Below are 15528 nucleotides of genomic sequence, written 5' to 3' on the forward strand. Positions count from 1 at the left end.
ATGAGAGAGGTGTTTGTTGATTCTGGGCGACGGGAAATTCACAATTTTTGGATGTTGTTGTTGATGTTGATGTGATGAAGGTGTGAAGAAAAAAATGAACTAAGTACATTTTTTTAAAAAGTAATTACCTCAGTTCTACATTAAAACACAGCAACTCGTTAGCTTCCTCTCAAACATCAGAAATGTAGAGTACATAACCGTTGGTCTGCAACCCACGAGAGACGGAAGACGAACCAGGACATGTTTGAACGCTGACAGAGTTCAATCCGCTGAGCAGCGTGGATCCACGGACACACGTGAACATGGACTGTTCATGTTAGGAAAATCCTTAAGAATTCCATATGAAACAGGAATAATGTTGAAACGACATGTCAGAGCAAAAGGTTTCTTTTCCGTCATGTTAGTGACTGAGCATGACTAGAAAAGATGTTTCCAGGACATCCAGGTTCAGTATGCTGGTTTGGTGGCTGATGAGTCGGCTGGCCAGTCTTGACTTGTATAACAAGTTGGACAGACCAGATAGGTTAGCAGTAGCAATGTGCTAATTATTTTATTATGTGCCTGTGTTAGTTGTCTCTGTCAGCATCAGATGTTCCCGACGTGATGCTCCATGGAACCCTTTCTCAGGCTGGTATCCAACAGCATCACGTCATCAGTGGAACGTCACCGGGCTCACACAACTCAACCAAAACCTCTTCAACGAGACTAGGACCAGAATCTGGAGCTTTGGCACCTGAATCTGATCCAACTTGACAGCTTTACGTGACTCATGACTCCCATGTGGAAGTGAGACGCGTCGCCCTTCATGGACAGACTGTCTCCTGTCGTATCCAGTCTACGTCTGACAGGGCACAGGAAGTCCAACAGCGTCGAACTTCACTGGACTCTGAGGGGGACATGGCCCTGTCCACTTTACCAGAACCTCAATAACTTGACCCAACATGTCGGTTCAGTGTGTGTATGTGTGTGTGTGTGTGTGTGTGTGTGTGTGTGTGTGTGTGTGTGTGTGTGTGTGTGTGTGTCTGTCTGTGTGAACACCATTCACAGGAAAACGACTGGCTTCTTGATGACGTGCAGATTGTAAACATTTATTGAAGATCCAACAGTGCAGACAGAACAGTCTTACATTTCATTTCCACAGAACGCTTGTAAGTCATGAAGATATTAAATAAATATTTGTAATAAATAGCATTCAAATAAAAACAGATTCTGGTAGAGACGTTGCAGTTCCAGGATTTAGACAGTAAGACTTCATCTTTACTTTGGGTCTGCAAGAGAAGTTGAGAATGTCTGTTAGAACGCTGGTTGTTCTTCTGCTCAGAGAACCGTCGCTAAGACTTCATGACATCGACCATCTACATCTATCACATTTCACTGGCCGAATCAAGGGTGACTAGTTAGGACTAGAACAAAAGATCTGCTGTAACTTACTGTATTTGCCTACAGTGTTGCAGCCCAGGGAGCTCATGGAGCCGATTCTGTCCATCCGTCGGCCGAAGCAGCCCGAGGATCTCTGCATCGCCTCATTGCCGAGGCTCTTGGTGGAGACGAACGCCCTGAGGACCGCTTCACGGGGTCCAGTCTGGGGTCTCAAACCGACTGCGTCCTCCGCTATGCTGTCCACATCGTCCCTCTCTGCAGGAAGTCGGTCCCCCTCGGACTGCTGGGACACTGAGTCCTCCAGCTTGGTTAGGATAACCTGCAACGTCCACAACAATACGATGGATTCTTGAGGTTAACAGGTTACAGACGTTCCAAGACTGTCGTAGGACAGACGGCGGCTAATGCTGACTCATCACTTAGGACTAAATAAAAAGCAGAAACGTCCTTCAGATTATGTTGAGTAGCCTCAAAGAGTCAGTGCAGGCTCCATGGACAACACACACCCCTGTGGACAACACACTCCCCTGAACAACACACACTCCTTTGGCCAACCCACTCCTTTGGCCAACCCACTCCTTTGGACAACACACACTCCTGTGGACAACACACTCTTGTGGACAACACACTCCTGGAGTGGGATACTTCCTGGACACTGAACCAAACGGCTCCGGTCTGGACCAGTATCCTCATGCCTGGATCATTCCTCTGGAAGCTCACCTGCAGGATCTCCATGTCGCTCTCCGTCAAGCCGGGGCTGATGGGATATGTGGTGAACAGCTGCAGGTTGATGAGGAGGAGGAGGCCACAGAAGGGAATGGACGACAGCAGCATGTTGTATCAGCGAGTAGACAGATGTTCTTCAGCTTCTCTTGGCAGCTGTTTGATGCTGGAACCCACCACAGCCTGCTGCTCTTTATACGGGGGTTTGACCCTCGGAGGAATGCCAGGAATGGGATGGCATTCCAGACACCTGCCTCTGATAGCAGGAGCTGTCGGAAACGACTCCTTTTAAAGCCGCCTCTCAGATATGGGACATTCGTCTGACACATCAGCTTCCATTAGCGACGCCGTCTCAGGGACGGACACGCCCCCGACCACTCAGGACATTGTTGTCTCTGAACGTCACGACGTAGTCACCTGAGTCCAGTTCACGTGGTTGATCAACTGTCATTGGGAGACACCCTGCCACGGCTAAAGGCTAGCCAGCTAGTTAATGAGTTAGTTAGGCACTCTGCCACGGCTAAAGGCTAGTCAGCTAGTTAGAGAGTTAGTTAAAACGTGCATGCTATTGGCTGATAGCGTCCGTGTGTGCGTTTCGTTCCAACTCACGGTTCTCCCAAAAGTTTTCTTTAATACAAAAGTATTATAAACAGTCTATCAGAGTGTGGGAAAAGGTAATGCAGGTATAAGGTGGTTTAAAAATCAGTATGAGGAGGTTTCATAAACGTTTAAATTATCGAAAATAATAAAATAAATAGTTCATCGCTGTATCACAGAATTTCGTTTTTTGCGGGTGGTTCTGGAACACGTTAACCGTGAGGAACGAGGGATTACTGTAGTCAGCTAGTTAGATACACCGTGTGAGGTGTGTACGTTACACCGTGTGAGGTGTGTACGTTACACCGTGTGAGGTGTGTACGTTACACCGTGTGAGGTGTGCACGTCACACCGTGTGAGGTGTGTACGTTACAACGTGTGAGGTGTGTACGTTACACCGTGTGAGGTGTGTACGTTACAACGTGCGAGGTGTGTACGTTACAACGTGTGAGGTGTGTACGTTACAACGTGTGAGGTGTGTACGTTACAACGTGTGAGGTGTGTACGTTACACCGTGTGAGGTGTGCACGTCACACCGTGTGAGGTGTGTACGTTACAACGTGTGAGGTGTGTACGTTACACCGTGTGAGGTGTGTACGTCACACCGTGTGAGATGTGTACGTTACACCGTGTGAGGTGTGTATGTTACAACGTGTGAGGTGTGTACGTTACAACGTGTGAGGTGTGTACGTTACAACGTGCGAGGTGTGTACGTTACAACGTGTGAGGTGTGTATGTTACAACGTGTGAGGTGTGTACGTTACAACGTGCGAGGTGTGTACGTTACAACGTGTGAGGTGTGTACGTTACACCGTGTGAGGTGTGCACGTCACACCGTGTGAGGTGTGCACGTCACACCGTGTGAGGTGTGTACGTTACACCGTGTGAGGTGTGTACGTCACACCGTGTGAGGTGTGTACGTTACACCGTGTGACATCTCAATCAGCCCAACAGCTATAAGATGCATCAAAATACAATCATGTGAATTGTGTGTTTGTTTGTTTGTTTGGGTTATAGTAGGTTGGCGAGAGAGACAGAGAAAGAGAGAGAGAGATGCAGGAAGAACCAGATGAGGATCTTGAAAGTTATTTAAATAGAACTTTATTTAAATATGATCTCAATCAAACCAAAAATAAGTCGATAAATTAATTTATTAAAGCCACCTCTTATGCAAAATCATTATTTTACTACAAAACAGTAACAATCAAAGTCAAACTGATGCAACATTTAATAATAAATACATGTCAACAACTTTCTATTTAACATTAGATTGGGGGGGGGTGGGGGGGTCTCAGCCGCCTGTGGACAGAACAAAAGAACATGAAATATTAAATCACAGACATACCTGTTTCTGTCTGTCTGTCTGTCTGTTTCTCTGTCTACGTTTGGGGGTCCTACCTCAGCACCCCAGCCCGCTGAAGGACCCGATCCTGTCAAGCCGGACCCCGAAGCAGCTCCGCAGACCCCCCCGAAGTCCACCCTTCCTGTAGCGACTCCAGGAGCGCTTGGAGGTCTTCACCAGGTCCTGCATGAGCCGCCCAAAGATGTCCTCCTTGGCATCCAGTGCCGAGTTGCTGGAGTCGGCCGGGCCCCATGTGTGCGGCCCCGGGGCCCCGAACACTGACTTGTCCGTGTCCCCATCTCCGACCCCCAGCAGGTCCGAGGGGGTGCGTGGCACGGCGTGGAGCTCCTCCTCCAGGAGATGCTTCACACTCTGAGGGGAGACGGCGACAGGAGTCACGCGTGAGACCTGATGTCAGGGGGGTCCGTGGGAACCCACGGGGGTCCTTGGGAACACACTCACCTGCAGGTCTGGAACGGGTCCGGTTCCCACCCCTGTGATGAGTAGCAGCGCAGACAAACAGCAGACACACAGACGGGAGCTCATCTTCCTGCGGTTCCACCTCCACCGGCTGGCGTTCGCCGGCTGCCGGCGCCGTTTTATACCGACATGATTCCGTCACACGCTGGGAAAACCGCCCGAGTGTGACTAATGTGTGTGTGGGAGGACAGGAGGACGTGTGTGTGCAGGGTTCAGGCAGCCACGGGTTCCTGCCCCTCCGGGGCCGTGATGATGGAGGGCCCGGGTCAGCGGGGGCCGCTGCAGGTGCTGCCATGTGGGGCTGAAGCTCATCCACAGAAAAACCAGAGGAACCAAACACACGATGGAGAGAGACGCTAAACGCTTAGAGGGAAATGATCCAGAGAAGGTTTTTATGTCCCCAAAACACACAGTGAGAGTCCTACCTCACTGAACAAACAGAGTTCTACACCTGTCTGTCCTCTACCTGTCTGTCCTCCAGGTGTCTGTCCTACAGCTGTCCACTGCTGGAAGACCAACGCAGACATAGTGGTTTGTCTACACCAGTAGACACCGCTGAACAACAGCAGACACCAGTAGACACCAGTAGACACCAATGGAAACCAGTTGACACTGGTAGACACCAGTGGACACCAGTGGACAACAGGAGACACCAGTGGAAACCAGTACGCACCAGTGGACACCAATGGAAACCAGTGGACACTGGTAGACACCAGTGGACACCAGTGGACACCACTGGAAACCAGTGGACACCAGTAGACACCAGTGGACACCAGTAGACACCAGTAGACACCAAGAGACATCAGTGGACACCAGTGCACACCAGTAGACACCGCTGAACAACAGCAGACACCAGTAGACACCAGTGGACACCAGTAGACACCAATGGAAACCAGTGGACACCAGGAGACACCAGTGGACACCAGTAGACACCAAGAGACACCAGTGGACACCAGTGAACACCATTGGACACCAGTACACACCAGGGGACACCAGTAGACACTAGTAGACGCAAGTGGACACTAGTGGACACTTCTACCCACCAACACGTTTTTCAGATGTTGTTGATGTTGAAATGAGACGAAAGTGGTGAAGTCTGTTGTAATGACATGAACTAAAAAAACCAAAAAGCAAACTAAATAAAAACGTCCATGAAGCTCTGAACTATGAAGACGTCTGAAGGTCTCTGGGGCGACGCTAGCAGCCTCTTAGTCTCCACTGGTGAACCGTCACAAACGCCGTTTGCTGGGTGACTTTCTGCTGTTTGTTGAGCATCACAGATTAACTGATGAGATGCGGGGGAGGGGCGATGATGAGGAGATGAGGCAACAGGCAGACATCCACCAGGGTTAATGATGAGCGATTAGCCTGGACCCTGAGACGCTCCGCTGCGGAGGAGGACCAGGCTAATTGACATTCGTTCAGCTCCCAGCTGGAGACGCGTCACCTGGAAGCGACTCCAGGCTCATGGAGGGAGGTGTTGAGCTCTGATTGGCTCCGGTGGAAACGCCAACGGGTTTCCTTTGGTTTCTGAAGTCTCACGCAGACAGAAGGTGTTAAAGGCTCACACAGTTTCACACAGTTTGTTTCTTGTTGGTTCTGCTGGCTTGTTAGTTTTGTGTTAGAGGCCAAAGTGGCCCCTTTTAAAAAGGTAGTCATGTGACCGAGGCAAGCGTCTCCACAAGGGTCAAGAGTCAAGAGAGAATCCACTCATTTAAAATTCAACTTTCAGAACCAGATCAGAAAGAAAACAGAAATAGTGGAAGTTCTGGATTTTTTTCTGTGTGACCCGGTATCAACTGACCCAAGGTACGGTACCAACTGTGGGTCAGTTGGTATCGGGTCAGTACCCACTGACCCACAGACTGGTACTGACTGACCCATAGACCAGTAACGACTGACATACGGACCGGTACCAACGAACCCACAGACCGGTACCAACTGACCCATGGAAGGGTAACGACTGACATATGGACTGGTACCGCCTGACCAATGGGCCGATACCGACTGACCCACAGACCACTACCGACTGACTAACCTAACCTTAACCCAGTGCTTCTCAAATTGTGGGGCGCGCACCCCAGGGGGTAGATTCTGGGGGGCGGGCATGTGTAACCCTGGGGAACATGCTTTTTTGCCGTACCAGAATAAGGTGTAATTGCGCATCCACTACAGTAGTTGGCAGTGGCGCTCTCACTGTCAGGTGTATGCAGGGAGTAAAGTGGTTCCTCTACTTACGAAATTAATTGGTTCCGGAAGAAATTACGTAAGTAGAAAATTTTGTAAGTAGAGACGCGTTTTCTATGCAAATGCTCTAATCCGTTCCAAGCCCCCAAAAATTCCGACATAAATGTTTTATAAAGCATAAAAAATGCATCAAAACATGTAACAAATACATGTTATAATTAGATTATTACACAGTAAATGAGAGTTGTGCATAACGTAAAAAACAAAGAATAGAGTAAAGAATAAAATGACGGTCATTTACCTTTTAACTGCTGTCCTCATTGTTTTTTGCCCTCTTTGGTTCATGCCCTCTTGCCCCACCATGAACAACAGAGTGAATTCCAGTCCTCCTTCTGAACTTCTCCAACCACCCACGCGATGCCTTAAACTCCTTAAACTTCCTTTTGTTTTAATAACGTGGTGATTGTAGATGCATTATTATATTGGTAGAAGGATGCTGAGTTCTGAACTGCCAGGCAGGAGGCCTAGAGGAAGACCAAAGAGGAGGTTTATGGATGTAGTGAAAGAGGACATGAAGGTAGTTGGTGTGAGAGAAGAGGATGCAGAAGACAGGGTTAGATGGAGGACACTGATTTTCTGTAGCGACCCCTGAAGGGAAAAGCTCAGAGGAAAAGAAGAAATGGTGCAATAACTCTGTCAAAAATGTTTACAGGTTTTTTTGTTTTAATTTCAGGCAAATTGACGCCCTTAAAATCTTTTCCATTATAGACTTTTTTGTTATAAATTGAACTATGTTTCTTTTTTCTTTTTTGTTAGCTATAACGTTAAGGATATAACTACAGAGGTGTACTTACAACAATTTTATAGAAAATTGATATTATTATTTATAGTTGTGGCAGAGAATGGGGGAACGCAAACTGTTTTCTTCTTGCAAGGGGGGTATGTAACAGAAAATAATTGAGAAGCACTGCCCTAACCCCATCACCACAGCAGGGGTTCAGGAGCAGGAAGTACCCTGGGACACTTGGTGCTCCGTCCACCACCAATGGCTGATGCCATAGAGAGGTGCCAGTAGTTCAGTTCTTGATGGACGTTTCTGTTCTGGAGGCTTGAGAGGACTCGTCTCTGACTGGGAGACATTGCCTCGATTTTATTTCTAGATTGAACCAATTTATTTTAAGTTGAGCCACTAGCCTACATGAAGACAGAAGGTAAACAAGGACACATTACCCAGAAGGCCCTTCTTTGTCCTCAGAGGACAAAAGTCTGCATGCCATGAAAACTGAAACCTTGGGACTTGATCAGACAACACATATCGTGTTCAGAGTCCTTCCAGCCACTCGTTCAGTTTCAGTTAATTTAGAGATTAGAGCACAAATTAAAGACATAATAAAGTCCTATTGTGACTTCTAAAATAACAAGATCACCTATAATAAATAGCTCCTGTTTTTACTGCCACCCCCTGGGGGTAAAATTCTTCACTGCATTTGACCCTGGTCAACCGTGACCTATGACACTCAGGCAGCAAAGTGGGGTTAACGATGTGTTTAAGGACACGTCGGCATGTAGACCGGAGGCACTGGGACTGGAAGCCGTGACCTCCTGATAAGGAGACGACCCTCCACCACCTGTACCACAAGTCCATGACTTGGTTTAGTCCACGCCTCCATGTGGAGGAGACGTGTTCAACCTGCAGCATCACCTGCGGAGACACCAACACGGGCCGAGGACGGCCGTGAGTCCATGCTGGTTCTGGTACAGGGTTGTGTCTGGTGTGAGCGGGAATGTAGCACCTGATAAATGACAGGACACACAAACATGGCACTCCTGCTGCAGCAGAGAAGCTCATCACCAGCTCATCACCAGGTGTCAGCCTGTCCAGAGATACCACCAGAACCCCCCTGCTGCCCTCATCTCTGCAGGAATGAAATGATTGGAGCGTCAAGGGGGGAGGGGTTATATATAACACTGTTTATTTACAGTATAATACAAAGGTCATGACCTTTAATAAGCTGCACAGCATCATGTCTTCCTACATGTGAACCACCGATCCTGTCACCACAGTGATGGTCATGTGGGCCTGCATGACGTTAAAAGGGTGACTCGCCACCTACTGCCCCGGCATGCGTACTGCAATTTCCAACCAATTTGAATACAAAGAAAAACTTTTGGAGGTTTGACCCATAACCCTAACCCAAACCCTTACTCTAACCCTAACCCTAACCCAAACCCAAACCCTAAACTCAACCCTAACCTAACCCAATCCCTAAACCTAACCCAAACACAAAAACCCTACACCTAAACTTTTTTGAGGTTTGGCCGTTCCTGTGGGACGACACCCACTGACAGCGTTGGTCATGGTGATACATAAAATATATACAGTGCACCCTCGCAAATTTGCGCGTCAAAACTCTGCGACCTCATCGCAGATTTTTAGTAGGTAGTCATGTGATACCGCATGCGCTGACTGACAGCATCCAGAAGTGCGCTCTGTTCTGTGAGTCTCGGACTTCTGTGAGACACAAAAGTGCTTTAAACAGTCAATAAGAGTGTGGGAAAAGGTAATACAGATAGAAGGTGGTTTAATATCAGTAATGGGGAGGGTCCATAAACGTTTAAATTACCGTAAATAATAAGATTAATAGTTTGTCGCTCTATCCTGGAATTCGCCATTCGCGTGTGGTTCCTGGAACGCACTAACCGTGAGTAACAAGGGTGCACTCTTTACACAACTAAAGCCTCATTATTTTAAGATCATTGAAAGATCTGGTAAAGACGTGGAGGATACTAGTCAGAAGGAAAACTGCTGTTTGGTGGCATCTCCCAGAATGCATCATGGGTAGCAGGCAACCTGCCCTCGGCTTTGCACCAACATTCCAGGATCCAGGCGGGATGCTTTCCACTGCTTGTTTGGGTTAGGGTTAGGGGTAGAGTTAGGGTGAGGGGTTAGGGTTAGGGGTCAGGGGTAGGGTTAGAGTTAGGGGTAAGGGTTAGGGTTAGATGTTAGGGTTAGGGGTTAGGGGTTAGGGGAAGAGTTAGGGTTAAGTGTTGGGGTTAGGGTTAGGGGTTTGGGCGTGGTTCCCAGGACACCATCAGCTCCTTGGTGTCGCTGGAGTTCTGCACCACCCTGAACACTTTGTGTAGCCCTGCCTCCACAACGCAGGTTGTGGAGGCAGGGCTACAACTGATGCTACTTCAGTCCACCTTGCTGATAGGTAACAGTTTAACCTACATGGCACCCAGCCCGTCTATTCCTGTCCTAGACTGATCCCTGTCTCCCACGCCATTACATCATCCTCCACCTTCCTGCCAGCGGTGGAAACAGCAGCGCGTGAATGTGACCCCTCTAGTGCCACCCTCACACTGATAAGGCTATTTTCACACAACCGGGATGGTGCCGCATATATTTAGCATTAATTCATGCTATTTTTATCCTGGTTGCCTAAACAAACCAAAGAAGTTCATTTTGTCACCGGTCACTTCAGTGAGGTGGTTTTCTTTTATACGAACGAGAGTAAAGTACAGGACGATGCTGTCTAAATACCCTAACCCTAACCCCTAACCATAACCCTAACCTCTAAACCTGTGCCAGAACGGGGGCGATAGAACGCTTCTCCTGTCAGAGCTGCCAAAAGGAGACACTGTGAAGATTTCTGGGTTTTATTCTACATGTTCTGTAGCGACACACATGAATGCAAACAGCTGGTTTCAACATCATTAAAACCTCTTTAGTGGTGTCCCTGGGCGTGGGCCGACCCCCCGCTGCTGGGTGACAGATATCAATGTTCCCCCCCAGGCAAGCAGATCCCCAAACCACCAGAGAATATCCAGATCCCCAAACCACCGGTGTCCTGATAGTCCCAAGGAAAAATAGCACCTAAACCACTGGTTGGGTTAAGCACAATAACAAACAGCACTGCTTTATTACCTGGCATTAAGAGAGAAACAACAACCAACAACAGCTGCTACTCATTAAAAATAAGTTGAGAACTCTATTGAGGAACAGACAGCGTCTCAATCATTTCAAATCAACTCAAATAATGTGAATCACAAAGGCCCAAAATACCTGAGGCTAACAGCGACGACCGAGCCAGGGTTTACAAGTGTCCAGAACCAGGACCAGATGCAGATCCAGATCCAGAACAAGAACAAGAACAAGAACAAGAACAAGAACAAGAACAAGAACAAGAACAAGAGCAAGAGCAAGAGCAAGAGCAAGAGCAAGAGCAAGAACAAGAACAAGAACCAAAACCAGATCAAAATCCAGAATCAGAACCATCTCCAGATCCAGATCCAGAACCAGACCAGACCAGAACTGGAACCAGAACCAAAACAGGAACTAGATCCATAACCAGACCCAGAAACAGAACCAGAACCAGAACCCAACCAGCTATAGCCGCATTCGGTGTCACTCCTACAACCAGAGTAACTTGGTCCTTTTTAACCAGGTTGCGCTGCAGCAAATGTCGGTCGAGTGTGTTCGTCTGCTGGTGACCACAGGAACAGCTGAGGGCCGTTTCATGCAGCAGGTTTAATTAAACCCTGGATGTGTTAGACCTGAAATCAAGGAAATCAGGGTTTCTGGTTTCACACAGGGAGGTAACTCAACCCGGAGTCAGAGGAGTAACCCTGACCTGTTTCATGAAATGAGGTAAGCTGAACCTCTGGATTTGTTACCATAGTAACAGACTCTCTGAAGCTAAACCGGTCAGGAGCAGGTTTTAAGCAGGTACCGGTTCACGTCCCGATCAATCCGCACATCGGCAGCAGAACAAATCAGTCATGACACACACACACATACACACACACACGCATACGCACACACGCATACACACACACACACACACGCACACACACACACACACACACACACACACAACACACACATATTAACTCATTAAAGTGTTGATGCTGTCAAACTGCTGACACAGCATCTTATCAGACCGCTGGCAGAATGAAGGGATGATGATGATGATGATGATGATGATGATGATGATGATGATGATGATGTGGAGTCAGTAGAGGAAGGGAGCAGCTTCAAAGGATGGCACCACCAAAGAAGGACAGCAAACCAACACAAGCAGATGGGGGCAGAGCATGTTGACGCCCCCCACCTCGCCACAACCCCCCCCCCCCCAATCCCCGTGACAGGGTGATTATCAGAGCTGGAATGCACCACCAGAGTCATTTCCCATAATGATCTCATTGCCTTCCACACCTCAGGTCAAGTGAGTGTGGCTGACATGAGTGGACGGGGGGCGGGGGGGGGGCATGCAATCAACATGAGAATTATAGGTAGAAAGCAACAAAACAATGAACCAGTTGATACAGGTTAATAACCAACCACAAGAATAACCTGGTTAGCCCTTACTGCACTATGAACACGCCCCCGCGATCGGATCACATGATGGTTTTAAACCAATCGTAAATACGTCAACAGTAAACCTGTCATCAATAAACCGATAATCAATAAACCTGTCTTCAGTGAATCTGTCTGCAGTAAACCTGTCTTTAGTGAATCTGTCTTCAGTCAACCTGTCTTTAGTGAATCTGTCTTCAGTAAACCTGTCTTTAGTAAACCTGTCTTCAGTAAACCTGTCTTCAGTAAGCCTGTCTTCAGGTTCCAGAGGAACCCAACATGGCCATAAGAAACAGAGGAGCAGCAGGTGGAAGATCTTCATCCTGATTTTCAATCAATCAATAAAAACATTGATGAAGAAAATAACCAGCAGAATAATCTGTAATTAAACTAATCACTAACTTGTGTTCTCTAGAACATGATGATGATAATGTCACCAGCAGGAGTGAAACCCTGACTTCATCCTCTATTACCCATGATGCAACCTGTCACAAGGACACAGTTCCATTAGCCTCCAGGTCAGAGGTCACGTTCATCTCCGGTGGGAACAAATGGAGCTAAACATCTCCAATCATCTGAGGAGAGACTTGTAAACATCATCACTCTCCATCATGATGACGTGTGTGTTGTGTGTGTGTTGAGTAGGTGAATCCCTTAGGCATAAATAGAAACACATTAAAAAGACGCCAAGCAGTCGTCCAGGTGTGTGCTGGAGGTGACGAGGTCTCAAGATAACAAATCTGGAACTAAAACTTCACCGTTAATCTAGATCAGGGGTGTCGGACTCATTTTCACTGAGGATCAGCATAAAGGGCCAGATGTAACTAATAAATGTAACTAAATGTAACTCAGTGTAATGTAAAATAAACCTAACTACTAATGATAAATAACTCTAAATTTATTACTTATTCAAGTTACAAACATAACAGTTGTATAGAAGAAATATGTTTGTTTGTTTCTCTGTTCTAACATAAATCATTTTAATTTGTCAGGTTATCAAACCCGCAGAACTCCATCAATCAAGGATCAAACTATCCAAAGAATAAAGATAAATAACATCAAACACAAGTTAGGACGTTAACGTTGTTTTTTGTCAAAGTTAAAATAGCCTTATTTGGAGTTTGACACATGTGATCTAGAAGGAACCAAAGGCTGTTTGATCAACGCACTGCTGAAACATTCACCCATTGTCAACCCAACTACTGTGACCCCGAGTTAATCTATGCAAGTCCCAACATCCCGAGGAACTAGTCAGAGTAAGACTGAGAGTAGCATGTCATGCTACTGCTACTGTGTGTCATGCTAGTGTAGAACACGCTCTGTTCTACCTGAAGTCACACACACACAAACTCCTGGTGATCATGTGATCATGTCAGAAGCGGTTTCTGTTGATAATTGTGCACCTGATCACGATTACGAGATCCACAACTGTGTGTTTGGGTGTCATGAATTGAACCAATCAGGTCGTAGGTTCCTCTCCCCTGAGAGAAGCAGCAGCTGAGTGACTGGAGGGTCCACAGGAAGTGATTTCAGGCAATTAGTCCATCACCCTCCCATCATCTTCTTCCTCCCTCTCCCTTCCTCCCCCCTCTCCTGATGGAATGGAATAAAGAGAGACCCGGGTTCTGACTGACAGGTTTTATTATTTAAAGGCACAGAGCAGACGTCTGACTGCTGTTTTGTTCCCATGATGCAGTTTGGCTGAAGCCGTGTGACGCAGACGCTCCTTCAGGTCTGGAATGCTGCACAACACGATTCCCCCGTTCCTCTGGACTCATGTTCTGCTCTCCACCGACGTGGAGGATGGAACAGAACCCATAGCAGCCTGGTGCTCCCATCATGCAGCTGAAGCTGAGTCATTGCAGCACCGGCAGCAGGTCCTACCGAGAAACCAGAAGATCCTACAGAGAAACCAGCAGGTCCTACCGAGAAACCAGAAGATCCTACAGAGAAACCAGAAGATCCTACAGAGAAACCAGCAGCTAAAGAGTTTTCAAAAGAAATCTCAGCAAAGTCACAGCGAGTCTGTCAGGAACGGTTCTGGAGTCACAGCGAGTCTGTCAGGAACGGTTCTGGAGTCACAGCGTTTCCGTCAGGAACGGTTCTAGAGTCACAGCGAGTCTGTTAGGAACGGTTCTAGAGTCACAGCGAGTCAGTCAGGAATGGTTCTAGAGTCACAGCGAGTCCATCAGGAACGGTTCTAGAGTCACAGCGAGTCTGTCAGGAACGGTTCTAGAGTCACAGCGAGTCTGTCAGGAATGGTTCTAGAGTCACAGCGAGTCCATCAGGAACGGTTCTAGAGTCACAGCGAGTCCGTCAGGAACGGTTCTAGAGTCACAGGAGTCTGTCAGGAACGGTTCTAGAGTCACAGGAGTCCGTCAGGAACGGTTCTAGAGTCACAGCGAGTCTGTCAGGAACGGTTCTAGAGTCACAGCGAGTCTGTCAGGATCAGTTCTAGAGTCACAGGAGTCCGTCAGGAATGGTTCTAGAGTCACAGCGAGTCTGTCAGGAACGGTTCTAGAGTCACAGCAAGTCTGTCAGGAACGGTTCTAGAGTCACAGCGAGTCCGTCAGGAACGGTTCTAGAGTCACAGCGACTCTGTCAGGAACGGTTCTAGAGTCACAGCGAGTCTGTTAGGAACGGTTCTAGAGTCACAGCGAGTCTGTCAGGAACGGTTCTAGAGTAACAGGAGTCCGTCAGGAACGGTTCTAGAGTCACAGCGAGTCTGTCAGGAACGGTTCTAGAGTCACAGCGAGTCCGTCAGGAACGGTTCTAGAGTCACAGCGAGTCCGTCAGGAACGGTTCTAGAGTCGCAGCGAGTCCGTCAGGAACGGTTCTAGAGTCGCAGCGAGTCCGTCAGGAACGGTTCTAGAGTCACAGCGAGTCCGTCAGGAACAGTTCTGGAGTCACAGCGAGTCCGTCAGGAACGGTTCTAGAGTCACAGCGAGTCCGTCAGGAACGGTTCTAGAGTCACAGCGAGTCCGTCTGGAACGGTTCTAGAGTCACAGCGAGTCTGTCAGGAACGGTTCTAGAGTCACAGCGAGTCCGTCAGGAACGGTTCTAGAGTCACAGCGAGTCCGTCAGGAACGGTTCTAGAGTCACAGCGAGTCCGTCAGGAACGGTTCTAGAGTCACAGCGAGTCTGTCAGGAACGGTTCTAGAGTCACAGCGAGTCCGTCAGGAACGGTTCTAGAGGCACAGCGAGTCCGTCAGGAACGGTTCTAGAGTCACAGCGAGTCCGTCAGGAACGGTTCTAGAGTCACAGCGAGTCTGTCAGGAACGGTTCTAGAGTCACAGCGAGTCTGTCAGGAACGGTTCTAAAGCTAAATTTTTTCTAAATTTATTATGATCAGATCAACATTGTGAAGATCTTCAGTAGGTTCTGCCTACAGTTGAGTCCTCAATGGGTTCTACAGTAGGTTCTATAGTAAGTACTACAGTAGGTTCTACATTTGGTTCTA

The 15528-nt window shown here is 47.8% G+C and overlaps 2 protein-coding genes across 2 annotated transcripts; both read right to left on the minus strand.

Annotated features, from left to right (window-relative positions):
- Window positions 1-1078: 1078 nt before the first annotated feature.
- Window positions 1079-2565, minus strand: nppb (natriuretic peptide B). The gene is made up of 3 exons (XM_068341088.1): window positions 2101-2565; window positions 1432-1699; window positions 1079-1268 (listed from the first exon to the last, which is right to left on the minus strand). The coding sequence occupies exons 1-3, from the start codon at window positions 2212-2214 to the stop codon at window positions 1258-1260; spliced, it is 393 nt and encodes a 130-aa protein (XP_068197189.1). The 5' UTR covers window positions 2215-2565; the 3' UTR covers window positions 1079-1257.
- A 1431-nt stretch (window positions 2566-3996) lies between these two features.
- On the minus strand, window positions 3997-4601 carry nppal (natriuretic peptide A-like). Its single transcript, XM_068341310.1, has 2 exons — window positions 4505-4601; window positions 3997-4414 (listed from the first exon to the last, which is right to left on the minus strand). Exons 1-2 carry the CDS (start codon window positions 4586-4588, stop codon window positions 4100-4102), a joined length of 399 nt encoding a protein of 132 aa, XP_068197411.1. The 5' UTR covers window positions 4589-4601; the 3' UTR covers window positions 3997-4099.
- Window positions 4602-15528: the final 10927 nt, after the last annotated feature.

This window comes from Antennarius striatus, chromosome 2 (assembly GCF_040054535.1).
Source record: "Antennarius striatus isolate MH-2024 chromosome 2, ASM4005453v1, whole genome shotgun sequence".
Classification (NCBI taxonomy): Eukaryota; Metazoa; Chordata; class Actinopteri; order Lophiiformes; family Antennariidae; genus Antennarius; species Antennarius striatus.